Source organism: Tuber melanosporum (assembly GCF_000151645.1).
Source record: "Tuber melanosporum whole genome shotgun sequence assembly, scaffold_12, strain Mel28".
NCBI lineage: Eukaryota > Fungi > Ascomycota > Pezizomycetes > Pezizales > Tuberaceae > Tuber > Tuber melanosporum.
In genome coordinates, this window is record NW_003298777.1 from 596,948 (window position 1) to 612,956 (window position 16,009).

The 16,009-nt window shown below is 40.7% G+C and overlaps 1 protein-coding gene across 1 annotated transcript; it reads right to left on the reverse strand.

Annotated features, from left to right (window-relative positions):
* Positions 1 to 4,148: 4,148 nt before the first annotated feature.
* GSTUM_00004433001 (uncharacterized protein) lies at positions 4,149 to 7,295 on the reverse strand (the record flags this gene model as incomplete). The annotated part of the gene is made up of 4 exons (XM_002835874.1): positions 4,149 to 5,591; positions 5,669 to 5,740; positions 5,844 to 6,877; positions 6,938 to 7,295. The coding sequence occupies 4 exons, from the start codon at positions 7,293 to 7,295 to the stop codon at positions 4,149 to 4,151; spliced, it is 2,907 nt and encodes a 968-aa protein (XP_002835920.1).
* Positions 7,296 to 16,009: the final 8,714 nt, after the last annotated feature.

Sequence of the window (16,009 nt, forward strand, 5' to 3'; positions counted from 1 at the left end):
TCAAAATTCCTTCCTTTTGCCATTCTCAAGTAGTGTAATGTGATAAATGGAATAGTGCGTTATCCTCTATTAGGATAAAGACAGGATTCTTTTGTAGTTAAAGGAAACATTCAGGCAATAATAGAGGACAAGCAACTGTACTAACATAGCACCAGGGTTCTACTCTCTTTCTATCACCTCTCTTATATTTCTTGCCATACTATGTTTGAGGAATTTACTTTTTTGATATATTGTCCAACTTCTCAGCCTGATACTGTAACTTATACACAATTTACTCAGTAAGCTTTAGCTGTTTCTCTCTATCAGATACCTTCCAAACAATATTAAGCTCATTTTCTTCTGTCACCCAGTTTGCCTCCAAAGCTGTAATAGTAGTAGCAGCCTCCTCCTGCACTTTCTCTGTCTCAATTTTCCAAACATCAAATGGACCCTTCTATCCCAATCCTATTATGCCCTAACACATAATTGATATATCTTTCTTTCTTATCACAGCAATACAGTCTTCATGCCAGCACTCCATAATATCCTGCCATACAAGATTCAAGCCTAATAAGCTATCAATCTCAATTAATATTTCATCCATGAAACCATAGTTTCTCTACTCATTCAGAGTCTAGTCTTTTATTTCCTCACAGTATTTTAGCCTTCGCAGTTTGTTTTCACACTTGAGAATAAATTTAAACTCTTCTCGATATACCTTTATACTCCTTTCCATTAAGGCCTTTTAAATAGTCATATCAGACACATGTGAGAGTCCAGACTCACAGTGGATATCAACTAAGTGCATTTTACGTGTTGTAAAATCTCATTTTATAAACTCTACAAGTATATCATTTTCTTCCTTTAAAAGTGCTGCTGGTCGACCGGAACCAGATTTTAAATTGATACTCTTTTCAAATATATGATATAGGAACAAGAAACCGGGTTATGTTTTGAATGATTCTTCATTTGAACCTAGTTTCAACTGGACAAAGCCCAGAAATCAGTCTCTCCGGCTGTATTTCCTGATCTTTCAGGATAACCTCCTCCAATAATCATTTTACCATTCCCTACTAGAATTTCTATCTCACTCCTTCGTAAAACCCAAATCTCCAGAACCCCTTCTTCTAAACTCTCACTCTTCTCTCTTGAGACTCCTGATTTCTTATCCGAACTTCACAGGTGTCCTGGAGTTTCAACCTCCAAACTATCAATTTCCTATACTTCTGAACTATTATCTAACTATTTTAGAAGCTCTGGAGCTAATATACCTAGATTCTTGCTTGCTAACACTTTTAGCTCACTCATCTCTGTGTCTAGAAGTCCTAAAGTATTTCCTCATAATCCTTCTTCTTATGAGGCTCCTGTCTCCTGCCCATATCCAGCTAAAGCTCCCAGAGCTTCAAACCCTAGACCTTCCCTAACCTGTGGTCCCTGAGGTTTCACCTCTAAAGCTGTTTGCTGTTCCGTCTCTGCTGCCAAAGCTGTAGCAGTTTTTACTGCTCATAGATAGATAGTATTTGCAGTCGAGGTAGCTACTCCTGTTCGTGCTTGTATAACATAGTATGGTAAGCCAAGGACATGTATTGTAATTATTGCAGCACGTCTTTGTGGAGTTATTTCTTTGCCTAAATTGCCGTTAGCTTCACCTCTTTCTTTCCTGGTAACTCTTATACCTCATTTAATATCTAGACAGAACATTGTATGATACTTTGTACAATCAGGTTTGTGGGTGCTGATAACCAATATCATTACCCTACCATAGTGTAACCCAGATTGGTTGCTGCCAAGGCTTACTTACACCCACAGCCACATAACTTGATCTTCTATTTCCAATTACTTAAAACAAAGCTGAGTATAATACAAGGACAGCATCTATCCTGATATATAGCCAAGATGTAATGCCAAGTCTCAATACAAATTTGACTTACTTTGGTGGTATTTTGCTTTCAATTATATCAAGCATAAAGAAATATATGTACACCTCCTACAAATATGAAAAATTTACTATTTCTATTAAATGATATGATAATTCCTATGAAAACAAATATAAATAAATTTTCTGTTTGTTTTTATGATATTTTATTATTAGAAAATAGCTAGTTAATTATCTATATTTATTAGTTAGTACTCTGTTATAGAGATTCAAAGGCTGGAACAATAATTTTAAGAGGTGATTCTATGGTTTTTATTATATATTGCAATCAGGAGAATTTCAAAAGAAACATGAAGGATATATTTTTTACAAACAAATTCAAATATCATAACTCAATAACTTTATTAGCATTATGGAAAGTAGAGGGTACTTAGAGCTCACAGTAGGGTAACTGTACAAAGACTCTTCATTCCCAAAGTTAATACTTCTCTCCATTTGCCTTATAGTGCCTACATATCATAGTTCTTAGTAAAATTTTATGAAATTATACTTTACAAGTATTTTATCAAATCAATAAAGTGTAGAGTGTAAAAATCAATAAGTATATTCCTAATTTAGGAGTACTCTTAATATAGTATAACTAAACAAATACTTGTCCAAATTATATAAAGAAATAGTAGAAATAAATAGTAAGTAAAGAAGAATAAGAATATAGTTATAGTTTCTTTAAATAGTCAAAACAATAAAGAGAAATTCAAGTTGTATACCTATTCTAAAAGCCTAAGCTTAAAAGTAAGATTGAAGTTCCTAGCATTATTATATAATATTAAATTACTTAGCAATCATAAATGGAAAAACTTTCTTATATTATACTTTACTAACTTAAAGTGGAGTGAAGGAGAACTAATGGGTATATGTGATTAGTTTACTATATACTAATCAAATTATAAGCACAATAGTTAAACAAATAACTATCTCTTCCAGGGAGACTAGTAAGAGCTATCAAACTAATAGAATCTTTAAAGAGGTATACTAAGAAGAGTAATGATACTAATTATTAAATCAAGTATATTGAAAATACTGTCTGTTGAAGTCTGCCACTTCTATTATAAAAACTGACCATCCTTACATATATAAATTCATTCATGTCTAGTATGAATGAAAACAACAATAAAATATTATTAGTATTAAAGCTGATAATAAATCAAACAACTTAAGTATTAAATAATACTTAAAACAAAACATAAAACAACTAGAGTATTAAAAGCAATACTACTATCAAACATAAAACACACTAATACACTGAGGATCAAAACCAATACTATAATAAATTATACACTAAACTGAGTATTAAAGCCAATCCTACAATAAAACATAAAGCAAACTAAATTAACAATGTACTTATTATATCTGCTGTATTCATATCTTAATAGTTATACAATTAATTGGATTTCTTATAACTATATAATATAAGTTACTTACTGTTTATTTTTCATATAATATAACTTTTATATTTTGTATTGAACTTTACATTTATTTACTATTATTTACTATTAATTTTTTTTTATAATATTATGATAAAAGATGGCAATATTATGATACAGGTTTCGAGTTGTACCATGTGCTATCGGGTTTTCGGAAATCTAATAATATTAAAACAAACATCTGTGATCATTTGATATCATTCTATCATTTGCTGTGATATGCAGTGTTCCCAGCCGTCCAGTCGACTAAAATTGGTCAATGCACTACCCAGTATACAAGACATGCACTAGTGCTACAATAAGTTAAAAGCAAAATAAGGTAAAACAAATAAATAAAATTTAAGATTTTTAATGGGGTAACATGGTATCCATAAAAGGAAACGACTAGTGCCATCCGACTGCCGTCACCCGTCCAGTCCGTCCCAAGACAAAACATTTTCATCCTTCATCGCCCTGATCCCGTCTAGGACAGACTGGACGACTGGAAGCACTGGCCATGTCAGGAGCATTATAATTTAATACTATATGACATTAAGGTAGCAGTGTATGGTTTAAGTTGAATTTTATTTTTATTTTTATTTCGAGGATCCCGAGTGAGAAACTGTGAGATGATCAGGAGTATACGAGGACTGTAACTTATACACTGAATTAAAACACTACAATTATTACAACGATAGCTATTATATCTATTTCCAACAACCCTTCTCCTGAACCCCATTGTAACACTTTCTATGTGATTCACCCTAACCTGCATCTCTTGGTCGATATGATCCGCAGCCCGCGGCAGATAAACTATGATACTCTACCTCCTAATCATAAACAGGTAATCTTCCCCGAAGCCATTCCATCACACTTTCCGTCCCCTTCTCCAAAACTTGCCAACGCGGAACCTTAAACAGATTGCCACCAACCCTCAACTCCCGAATGCTGCTTAGTGTTCCCAACTTAGGCGGCAAGCTAGTGATTGCATTGCTACTGAGGTCAAGAATCTTTATCCCATCGATAGAATCCACTGGAATCTCGGTGATCTGATTATCTCTCGCATAAAAGGCAATTAGGTGCGGGAAAGTTGGCCTGATCCCTTCGATAGAAGTGAGACGGTTAGCCGAAACATCCAATGTATCGAGTTTTGGTGCATCCAAGTTCTCTATTAATGGTTGTAGAGAAGCGATGTTATTGGCTTGGATGATGAGGGTGGTAAGCGATGTCAAAGACATTTTATTTGGGAAATATGAATTTCCAGAAAGCTTGTTTTGACCAATGTTGAGACTTGTCAACCCAAGCGCGAATATCTCTAGGCTCGATGGGAATGCGGTGAGCCTGTTATGGAGCAGAGAAACACTACTCGGAGTTCCTCTGACAGTGTCCATCAACTCCTTAGGGATGTCTTCATAGTTCTTAGAAGCAAGGTCTAGCGCGCCGCCCCTCCCAACTTCCAAGATTTTCGAGTTTTCAGAAATAGCCTGGGGCCTGCTATCGAATGAACCGTCGACACCTGTCAGATCATCGTCATCTACTTCTGCTATGACAATCTCGGGTGGAGCTAAACGTCCTTTGAGAGTTCGCTTCAAATCGGCGATGCTCATCCCCAAAAGCTGCCTCTCTCTCAACGGATTTCCATCAAATTTTAGCACCTCCAGCCCCTCCATAATTCCAACTCTTGCATCCAATGTCTTGATGGCATTCGCAGAAACATCAATAGTCCTGACTCGGTGCAGACCCACTAAACCGTCTGGCAGTGCGTCAAGGCGGTTGGAATCAACAAGAAAGACCAGCAACTCCTCCCATCCTACAACTGAAGGGAATGATAAGAGACCATTATTGGTGGCGAAAAGTTGTTGAAGAGAAGGGAGAACAACAACATCCTCACTGAAGTTGGAGATATGGTTATTTCGGATATCTAGAAGGTGCAAGGAGTCGAGGCGAGTAACCCCATGGGGAAATAAAGTTCCCCTTAACTTGTTGTTTGAGGCGGTCAACTCGTGCAATTGGCAACCGAGGAGGGACACAAAAGGAATTGACTGAATGATATTGTGTGAAATATTGAGAATATGGAGTTTCGACAGCTGCCCAAGCGAAGAAGGTAATGACTCAAGTCTATTCTCCTGCAACTCCAGGATCTCAAGGCTTGTAAGCCTAGAGATAGATGGATCAAGCTCTCCTTCAAGACCGTTTTTGGCGAGCTTAAGATCCACCAAACTAGAGATTTGGCAAATAACACCAAGGGCGCCATTACCCAGCTTGTTATTGGTCTTATCACCATATTCAAAGTCAGCAAAGCTTTAAGGGGTAGCTGCGTCCATTGCTTGAGTTGGGATGTGCTACATACCAAATTTAGAACCGTTAGTTCGGTTAATTCTCCAAAGTTATGAGGCAATGCCGTCAGCAGATTGTTGTGCATCTAATTTAGCCGGTTACTATAATTAGCCTTTGCATTCCTTATACCACGGAAAAGTCGAGCAGGACTAAAAGGAAGTGCCTGTAGGCGGGCGTTTTCCACGTACATCAATACTAGCTAATCCTCCAAATTGCTTCACCAAATCCTCACTTATTGCCTCAACCTCGTTGTCCGCACCCACAAATCGGACTAAATCCACGCTTTCGTACCACTTTGGGCCATCGTTGGTTTCATTGGACGCCAAATCCTCCTCCGTAGTCTCATACATTTTATAGACATCACTCGGGATCTCGCCCAGTTGAAGATTTGAAATATTGAGACGGCCTTCAACCCTAGCTGTCTTTATCCGTTGTTTTAGGACCTTAGTAGACCCACCCTCACCAAATATTGTCCGGCTGAAGGGATCTTCGCTTGAAAAATTGAACCCGTTTAAGTCGTTATTGGCAGCTTCAGTTGTCACAGCACCGACGAGAGAGGATGGAAGATTTGCTGCGGTTGGCATCGCACGATGAGCAGCCCGAGCTTTAGCAATTGTATCCCGGAGAGATTGGGATGCTGCTCTAGGGGCTTTCTTCGGAGGAAGGGATTCCGAGCTAGGTGCATTTAGTGCGGCTGGCTTTTGGTTCTTCTGTGGCCGTGGAGCGGAGGCTCCGTTACTCCCAGCCGAAGCCTGACGGAGTTGAGTCAACGACGGACGGTTGGGAATTTTAGCTGCCGAAGGGGGTTGCTGAGATGGCAGATGTGTCGATGTCGCACGTCGGAACGGCGTAGGGCTTGGCGAGGCAACAGCCGTTGGGCTGTTCAGCGGAGTTGCTGATGGCTTTTTAGATAACTGCGAATTAGAAGGTCGTTTTGATATAGTGAATTGGGAATCCGAGGGCTTCTTAGCCAACCGCGGCGCTACATTTCCATTGATATCCGATATTCTCCTTCCAGGAGGCGTCAAAACAGTAGAGTTTTGCAGCTGGGACGAGGAAGCTTTTCTTGATAGTGACGGGGCTGATGGCTTTTTATTCAGAGAGGGTACCGAAGCCCTTTTCGCAAGAGATGCTGTTGTAGGTGAGGCATGATCAGACGTTCCAAAATTAGGTCTCCTCGGAGTTCTAATGACGGGAGAATCAGGCGGGTCTATTGGGCCGACTATGATGCAAAAACAACATTAGATAGAGTTGGATTCTCCTGATGATTGGGACAACGCACCTGCAACACCAGCTGCCTGGGCTCTTTTGGGAACAGTGGGGGGCCCCCTGGGAGAAAGGGCCTTGGGGATTCTTGCTGATGGCAAGATTTCCCCAGAAACAGAGGGTCCTAAGGAACCAATGGTGATTGGATGTGGGGTAATGGGTGACACTTTCCGGGGCCTTGGTAGCCTCGAAGACAATGTGCGTCGGGGAAAATCCGCAAGAGCAGGAGTAGTACTGGCAAGGATGGAAGAAGCAGCAGCAGGCCGAAAAGATTTCTCCTCTCCAACCTCGCTCACTGCCTCACCCACCTCATTCACTTCTCCATTAGCAGGGGTTTCCATGACAGGACTGTTGTCTTCACGACCTTCACTCATTGTGGGAGCATGCAAAAACCGCAAACAATCCGGCTGATAAAGTCAGGGAGTAGGGAAGAGGGAAAAGAATGAAGAGGGTGAAGAAGTGGAAAAAGGAATTGGTAGGTGGCCCGCTAGCAAGGGTATGCTAGCGGAAAGGAAAGTGACTCCCATAATCTGGCTGCGGAAAGGTACCGCAGTTAGCTACTCTGGTTGATCCCCCTGTGTCTGGGCGTGACTAAATTGTACATGGTGGACGCGTCGAACAGGTACAAAATTGACTCTCTTGAGCCGTTCGTGACTGAGCGTGACCAAAACAAGGTTCCCAGCACCAGTACGAGTACGATTTCTTGCCGTCGCAAGTGGCTTCTTTGTTGTCTCTATGAGTTAAACATTTCCTCTAACCATTCTTCCAGATCTCAGTCCATGAGATGTTTGCCGTAAAAAACATCCCTCTACTTGTCAGTATTTTTTCCTCTTTATGTATATGGGTGCATTTCTGCGAAAAAAGTGAAACTTCCCAGTTGCCACAAAATGAGCCAAATCATTCTAAGCCTTTAGTACCTAGAAGATTTGCCTCTAACTTTCTCGGAATATATTTAAATTTAAAAATTGGAGTACAACCCTGCGCAGGTGGTAACGGGACATGCGCTAAGCACCGCCCACTTTGCAACTACAACGTGACTGTTGTGAATTTGCACAATATGCCAACCGATCAGAACACAGGAAAACGACAGCAAGCCACGGAAACGGAAAAACGGATTACAGTAATTGCGCAATAAATCGCGGTTTCAAAATCTGAGGCTCAATGGATTGTCAAGAGCTAGAAGATATCAAAGACAATAAACCCCCCACTCCGTCCTGGACCCCAGCTGAAATTAGATGAGCGGGCCAGAAGGAGATTGCATCGAATTAATGAGCAAAATCCTCATGCTCCACTCCACAACATTACTGCTGATCTGAACCTTCCAGTGTCAGAAAGGACAGTGGGTAAGAATCTTCGAGATATGAACCTCTATTCATATTGCCTGCAAAAGATCTTTCCTCAACCATGAACAGAAGTGGCAGCGATTACGATGGACCTGAGAAAGGTAAATGTGGAATAAATTTGTTTAGAGGAAAAAGATATAAGTGGATAAGATGAATCTTATGATTGGACAAGGAGGAAGCATATTCCTCGTTCACCGTCCTCCTGAAACAGCTCTGGAAGATTGTTATGTGAAACTTTCCTTTCCCGATGATAAGACTACAATTATGTTTGCTGCTGGTTTTACCTATGGTTTCTACACTCCACTGATTCCTATCCGCTAAAGAACAGTGAGTGAGAAAGGGGATAGTAAGGACTGGCTCAGCATGAATTCAGTTCAATATTGTCAGGAGATATATACTCCCTACTATCTCCTTTTGTATGAACTATTAGATGAAGCAGAAAATGAGATTGAAATAGTTGAGGACAATTCTTGTGTACATAATGCCCACTATTCTGGGAGATACAGGATATTGCAGGGAGTGGCTCGCATGCCTTGGGCTTCTTGGTCCACAGACATGAGCACTATTGAAAATGTTTGGTCTTTCTTTGAGAGGAGGTTTAGGAAAGCACGTAAGATAGCAAGGCACCATCCTTATAACAGAATTGATATTATTGAGCTGGCACAGGAGGTTTGGGAGGAAATGCTATAGAGAAGGGTCTATCGTTTCATCAATGGTATGCCAAGAAGGATTGTGACTCTCATAAGGAGACATGGTGGTCATACTAAGTGGTAAATGAGACTTGGAATGAATGAGTTTCTTTCTCTTACATTTCATATTTTTTACTGTGATTGTTACTTTGGAACTTGTATTACTTTTTTGGTTTCATGATATTTTCATCATATGTTAAGCCATCTGTCTCATTACCACTTGTGCGGAATTATAGTACTGGAGATATTTGTATCAGATAAGATCTTTTAGTAAAAAAAACTTTTCTTTAGAAAAAAAGCTTACTGGCCTTGATAAGTACTTTTCAAATATTTTCAAGAGGCTAATTTGTTATTATCATAGAGTTTATGAAGTAATATACATTAAATTTGATATAATATGAGTATCATTATGGGAAAAAAATCATGTAAGTAAAGTTAGAGAAAATAGGAAAAAAAAGGAATTTTACAAGTAAATTTTATAATAGTACTCCAACTAGTGATCCAACTGGTCTTAATATATGATAGAAAGATATAGAATTTATTACTACAAAGACTAATAGTAAAGAAATTAGAAAATGTTAAATATTACAATTAAATATTATTATTATTACTACAGTTTTATTATAGTTATTGCATTTCTTAAATATCATATCAAATTATAAAATTTGCAATAACAATTAGTCCTCCTCTCAAAATACTATGCTAAAATATTTTTCCAATAGATTTCTAGCTCTATCCATTTATACAATAAAAGGAAAAACTGATATTTTGAATTATTTACTTCAAAAGCCTATTCTGTACCCAATTTTTAAGATAAATATTTTCTCGAACTAGGACAGAATATTTAACAATCTAAACCAATTTTATATAGATTAAGGAAAATTTGTTGCATTTTGGGATTGGAACATTATCTGCATAATAGTACTCATATGATCTGAAATATATTTTAGCTTTTCTTCTTAACATAGTAGTGATTGTCATGTAAACTAAAAGTACTACTTACTCAAAACAACTAAAATAGCTGTTGCTTAGTTTCTAGTAAAATAGACCTATATATCAATATGGATTAAGCAAAACTACGATAGTAGATATACATTATTCTCTCTTTATTGATCTTATTAATAGGATTTTATTATAGAATAATAAAAATATTTCCAAAATATGAAAAATTTATTAATACCCACATCTTTAGGACAATATATTTTCTGATTTTTCACCTCAACCTAAAGGCCCTCTGGTGAGATAACTGTGGCAGTGATAAGTGCTCCTGATTGGTCAAAAACTCTTATCATGTAAAACCATGTTTGTAACATTCCTAAGTCATTATTAGCATATAGTGACAGGCGACAATACCTTCCTTATATCTATCTCCTTTTTAATAGTTCTTAGGCTCTTTAGTTTACGTTACCAATACTTGATTAGGTAATGCCTAACATTATGAACATATACAGATATTACTCTTAGACTCTTGAGAAATATAAACAATAAAGACTATGAAGATGTTTTATTCATATAAAGTAATAAGTAAGGAAATTACTTAGAACAAAGTGTAAAGAGCATATCCTTCTAAGCCATACTGTTCTCCTTATATAGTACTCTCCTTGCAAACCCTAACCCTAATAACTCATAACTATAAGTCATGTGAAATCCTTATAATAAGTCATATAACTCAAATGAGTTATATGCATAAGACCCATGACTCATAATCGAGTCTTGTGTAAAACATCATAAATCTTAACATAAACAAGTTATATGACTTGAGTGAGTCATATGTATGAGACCCGTGATCATAATCGAGTCAAATGTGAAATGCTGTCACATCCGTGATATTAGCTCCTCCCTCCTCAAGTCTGTATCCCACCAAGCTCTTTCTCCTAGCTTTAGCATCTCTTGTCCAGCTGTATATATAGACCTCTGAAGCCGGTAGAATTTCGCTTCTACCTGGTATGCTCACATTCTCACCATCTCCAAGGTGAGGTTTACAATCTCAATTGTTTGGCATTGAGTGTCAATCATTGATTTTAACTCCATGGGCATTCTTTTGTATGCCACAATTGTAGCTTCGGTATTGCCAAGTTATTTTCATAGTTCTGCAATCTGCTAATACAGACTTTCAATCTTGGGTTCTATTTCCTTGGAGGAGTTTTCAGCCTCTTCCTCCCAGAGCCACGTCCTCATAGCCCTTCATTTTTTGTAGGCATCTTTCTTTGTCTATTCTTTCTGGCTAGTGTCCTTCCTCAGATAGAAGCCTGCAGCCACATTCACTGCCCAGTGCATCATATATGTATCCTTGAAGCTCTTCTTTGATACCTTCAAGCTGTAGTTTTGGCGTGTACCAACCCTTTTATACTGTTGCAGGAACTACCTCAATCCCTACTTGTCTCCTTAGTGTGTGCTATAATTATTATTGTAGTACACAGTCCAGCTCAGAACATTATGCTCTGTATTCTTTCTTGTTTCCTGCTTCCATTTCTTGATTTTTTCATGTGTTGGCCCCATGAATAAATATTCAGGACTTGTTGGTGTTATTAGTAGGAGGCATATCTGCACTCGCATTGCCTTTGGAGTTGACCCTGATTGTTACTCAGGCCAGACTTGCCTGGATATTGTTGGTGCAAGAGTGTAATAATCCCTCTTCAGATAGTTAGTTTGTGGCGACGGGAAATGATACTTTTCTCCTCTTTCTTCTTCTTTCTTTATTTTGCGATAGCACTGGGCCTTTGCCAACGTTACCAATAGTACAAGACCTCTGTCTTCTATTAGGAACGCCTATCGTAAGCTTTCTCTAACTCTTCTCCGTGAAGAGCTTTCCTCTGCAAAACGATAAATATTGCAATAGAGATAAAGATCGTAAAGGTGTTTTATATTTGTTAAAGTAATAAGTAGGAAAAGTACTTAGAATTCAATCTAATTTTATTTATACTAGTACGGCCAACACTGACATACGACCAGTCTCCCCCACGTCCCATAAAAAACAAACTATCTAAAATACACTACTGTGGATTACTTCACCTCGTAACCACTCCTCTCAAATATAAATCCAAAAATCACTACCTAGGTAGGCTCATGGGCTCTCGTAGCAACTAGTGCCACCCCGGATTAACATGTCTTCCCACCTCGCCACCTAGCTACCATTTCATACTCTCACCCCTCTCCACCCCCAACACAATCTGGCCCACATACTCAACAAAGAAAACATACAGTCTATTCTAGCACCACTCTATTCTCTTGTAATGTCACTCAAGATCCAAGTACCCTTCTGCTAATACCAGATCACAAAAGGAGCAGCAGGATTCCTTCAGCAACCCGTTTACCTTAGTCCACTTCAAGACTACCGATGTTCGCATCGCCAGGTTCAGCTCATCTCGCTGCTGGTGCTGAAAATGCCAAAATCGATCATGACATATCTTTAAACACCATGGCTACTTCTCGAAGTATTCTGCGAAGGTGGCACATTTTTTGGTAGCCAGAGCAGAAATAGTGGTACCACAACAAGGACACTCACACCGCCGCTGATCAGGTAAAAAGAACCACTTTTTCAGCAACATTAGCTCACGCAGCAAGACACGGCCACTACTGTTGTGTCTCTTCTCGCACCAGATGCAGGTCGTAGGATCCCCTATCACTACTGGCCCCCCATCTCTTTCCACCATCAATATGCCATCCAATGGGTTACCTGCCACAAACAACTCTCCATCCACGACCCTGATGTGACGAGGGATTCCTAGGCCCAACTACCGATGACCTGTCCACCAGCTCTTCCACCTCAGGACTGCCGAATCCTTATACAAGTCTTTATTAGCAGGGTGCCCTCTAGCGTAACAGGGGCACTCAGTCCAGTGATGCCAGTCTTCCTTCCCACTACAGTCACCATGGCCAACAATGCCTGTCCCACTACAGATCCTTATCAAAACATAGGAATCTATTTGGGTCAGGCCTCAGAGGTGTCAGGGTGCTTTCTGTTCCTGGGCATAATACTCGTACCCTTCCTTTGAATGCCAAGACCCCCATTCCTCCTTGCGGAGCTCATGAGGCAGGGCGGTATGACCAATTCCGAAGCTCACTCCTTCGCAAAGCAGCGGGCGCAAGGCGTGTCCGACACAAGCTTTCGCCTTTAGGTCGACCATCTCGTTGCCATCAATCTCCACGTGACCTGGGACCCAACCGAAACTAAAATGTGAGAATTCATTCAACAGGGGTACCATTACCTCCTACAACTCAGCCGAGTCACCATTTGAAAACATGCGGTCAACCATGATGAGGGCCGGCATGCAGTCCAAGAACACATGGACCGGGTGTTTCTTGACTATACCCTGTACATGCCACAGGGTATACACAACAGCAACTAACTCGCATTCTACAATACTCCAAGATGGCGGCATCAAGTACTCGTCAATACGGATCAAGACTCCTCTCTCAATCACCCACCCAAGCTACACCAGACCCCTCAGAGCACTTGGATCCGTCTGTGTATACAACCATATCCAATGATATACAGAGGCCCATGTACAATATCCGGTAGCATGCAGCCGTCACCACCTTGCCTTTTCCAATCAAGACCGTTAGGCAGCAGGTGAGCTCCTTATCTGAAGTCTGCCGATGTACCACCAAGCCTTCCTCCTTCCATTGTAGCCATATTTTCCTGAACTTGGAATGCTGGTTACAAGATCGGTTATTAATAAACCAGTTGTAACACTTCCGTTGCAGGTACCTTCCCTGAATAGCGATGGGTGGCACCCTAAACTCAGCTAGCAGTATGTTGTTCGCCAACCTCATGGGTGTTTGAAACACTGACCGGAGGCAGTCGTTAATGTGGACCTGAATTTGCTTCATATATGATATGTGGTCGGTTACAAACTCAAGTCCATAGTAGACAGTCAGAAGGTAGGCTGCCTGCACCAAACAGTAAGTATCCCATACTCCCAAGCTACCAACACTTCCAAATCTCCTCCCCAACACTGAAATTCTCCTCCTAACTCCCAATCCCCTCTCTAACTAATACTTTACATGAGAAGAAAAGTTAAGAAATACATTAAACCTATACCCAAGAACCTACAGGTACTCCGAAGGCAAAACCATTTCTCCCAACAATTCCATTCCTTCCCATGCTCTCTTCCCAAACCCAATCCACTGGGTCTTGAGGGCACTGAACCCCATTCCTCTAGCTCTGGCTATGTAGTGGCAGTCTGTAAATATCTTTCCCGCATGGTAGCGGGCAGTCTTACTCGACTTTGCTGCCACCATAATAACTCCATCGTCAAAATACGAGACTACGAGTTGACACACACTAGGGGAGTATCGCATAAGTGGCCTGAATATATCTACCATGTACCCACTGAAAAGAAATGGAGAAAGGGGCGAGCTCTGAGCTACTACTTTACTAATATGGTAGAATCGGGAGACACATCCATTGAATTGAAATTGGACAGTCCTACAGGAAGCCCACCGCCGGATCCATTGGCAAAGGTATATGGGGCACGCCCTGGCTACCAGAAAGTCCGACAGGAGATTGACATCAATGTTATCAAACCCCCCTTTGACGTCCATGGACAAGATCAGACGTTTGTATCCATCATTATGCCGTAAGAATTCAAAGACTACTGCCATAGCGTCATGAACTTCCCTCTTTCGATGAGACCCAAATTGTGTTTCTCCTAGATCCAGGTAGGCACCCAGCCTTAACAGGACCACCCATTCTGTCACCTTTGCTGGTGTCAGTAGGAGATGTATCATTTTCCACAATTTCACGATATCATACCTCGGTTTGTCTAGCTTAGGTATGAGTACCACCTCAGCCTTGTGCCAGTCTGGAATATTGTGCCGTAGCCCATGGTCAATCAGGCGTCTCAACGTTGCTGCATCTCTTTGCTTCCAAAAATATAGGAAGTGATAGCTAATGTCATCCTCGCCTAGGCCCGTATTTGTAGGGGACCTGGCAAGGGCAATTTCCATCTCTTGAGCACTATCCATGTCGATCTCAGAGTCCTCCCAAGGGGTGGGGTTGACAGGGGATAACTGTTGCGCAATTAGGTCGCTAATGTCTGAGTGTGTAGTAGCATAGGACCCAACTGGGCAGGCCATAGAGGGAAGGGTTTGCTTAGCTTTCAGCTTCCGTGCCAACCTAAAAATGTCTGGGTCTTGGCTCTCAGCTATCTTTTCCCTGATATACTCAAATCTAGCCTTTAGCATGCATGACTGGTAAATACATCGGACCAGTTTGTAGTCCTCTGTCTGCTCTGTCCTACGTTTGGCATATCAACGTAGCAGGGCCACATGCAACCTCATCCTGTCCAATTCTGGTGTCCACCACTCACACCAACCTCTGCTCACTGAGGCCCGCGGGAGTGCATCCACCACTCATCTTACCTTTTCCCACAACTTCCCATCTTCCACCTCTTGCAGGGCATCCAACTGTTTCCCAACCTTTTCCCAGACTACCTTCTTCCAGGCTAGCCTCCTACGCATAATGTTGTCAGGGAGGTCAACCGCTAACTTTAGGGCTTGAGCACTATGCTCACAGCCAGTGGCATCTAGGTATCGATGCCTGATATACGGCGTCCAGTGTAGGCAAAGATCAATCCTGGAAATGTCCCTGAAGGTCGGTACAGTCGGGGGGACTATGTTCATGTCGCGAATTGGGACCATGAACTATTGTTTCAGACATCGTCCACCCGTATTGTTGTGGTCTGCATTGGGGTCCCAATCCTGGTGTCTGGCATTGAAGTCACCAAACATGATGTCTGGTTCCCCATGTTCGTCTAGCTAACCAATAAATTGGTCTTTAGTACAACCGGGTCGGAAGTAGACTCCAGTGAGCACCTTCTTCACCCTCTTCTCCCAATAGCTGACGCTGGCACTGCTCTCCCTGTGCCCAGTCATTTCAAACATCCCACAAATATGGGACCAAACAAACACCTCAACACCCGACTTCTTAACAAAAGAAAACAAATCCCACCCATCAACATCTATAGGTACATGCTGCTCCTCCAGGTCAACTGGCAGTTCAATAATAAAAAACAAATCAACAAAAGAAAACCAATCAAATGCCAGAACCCG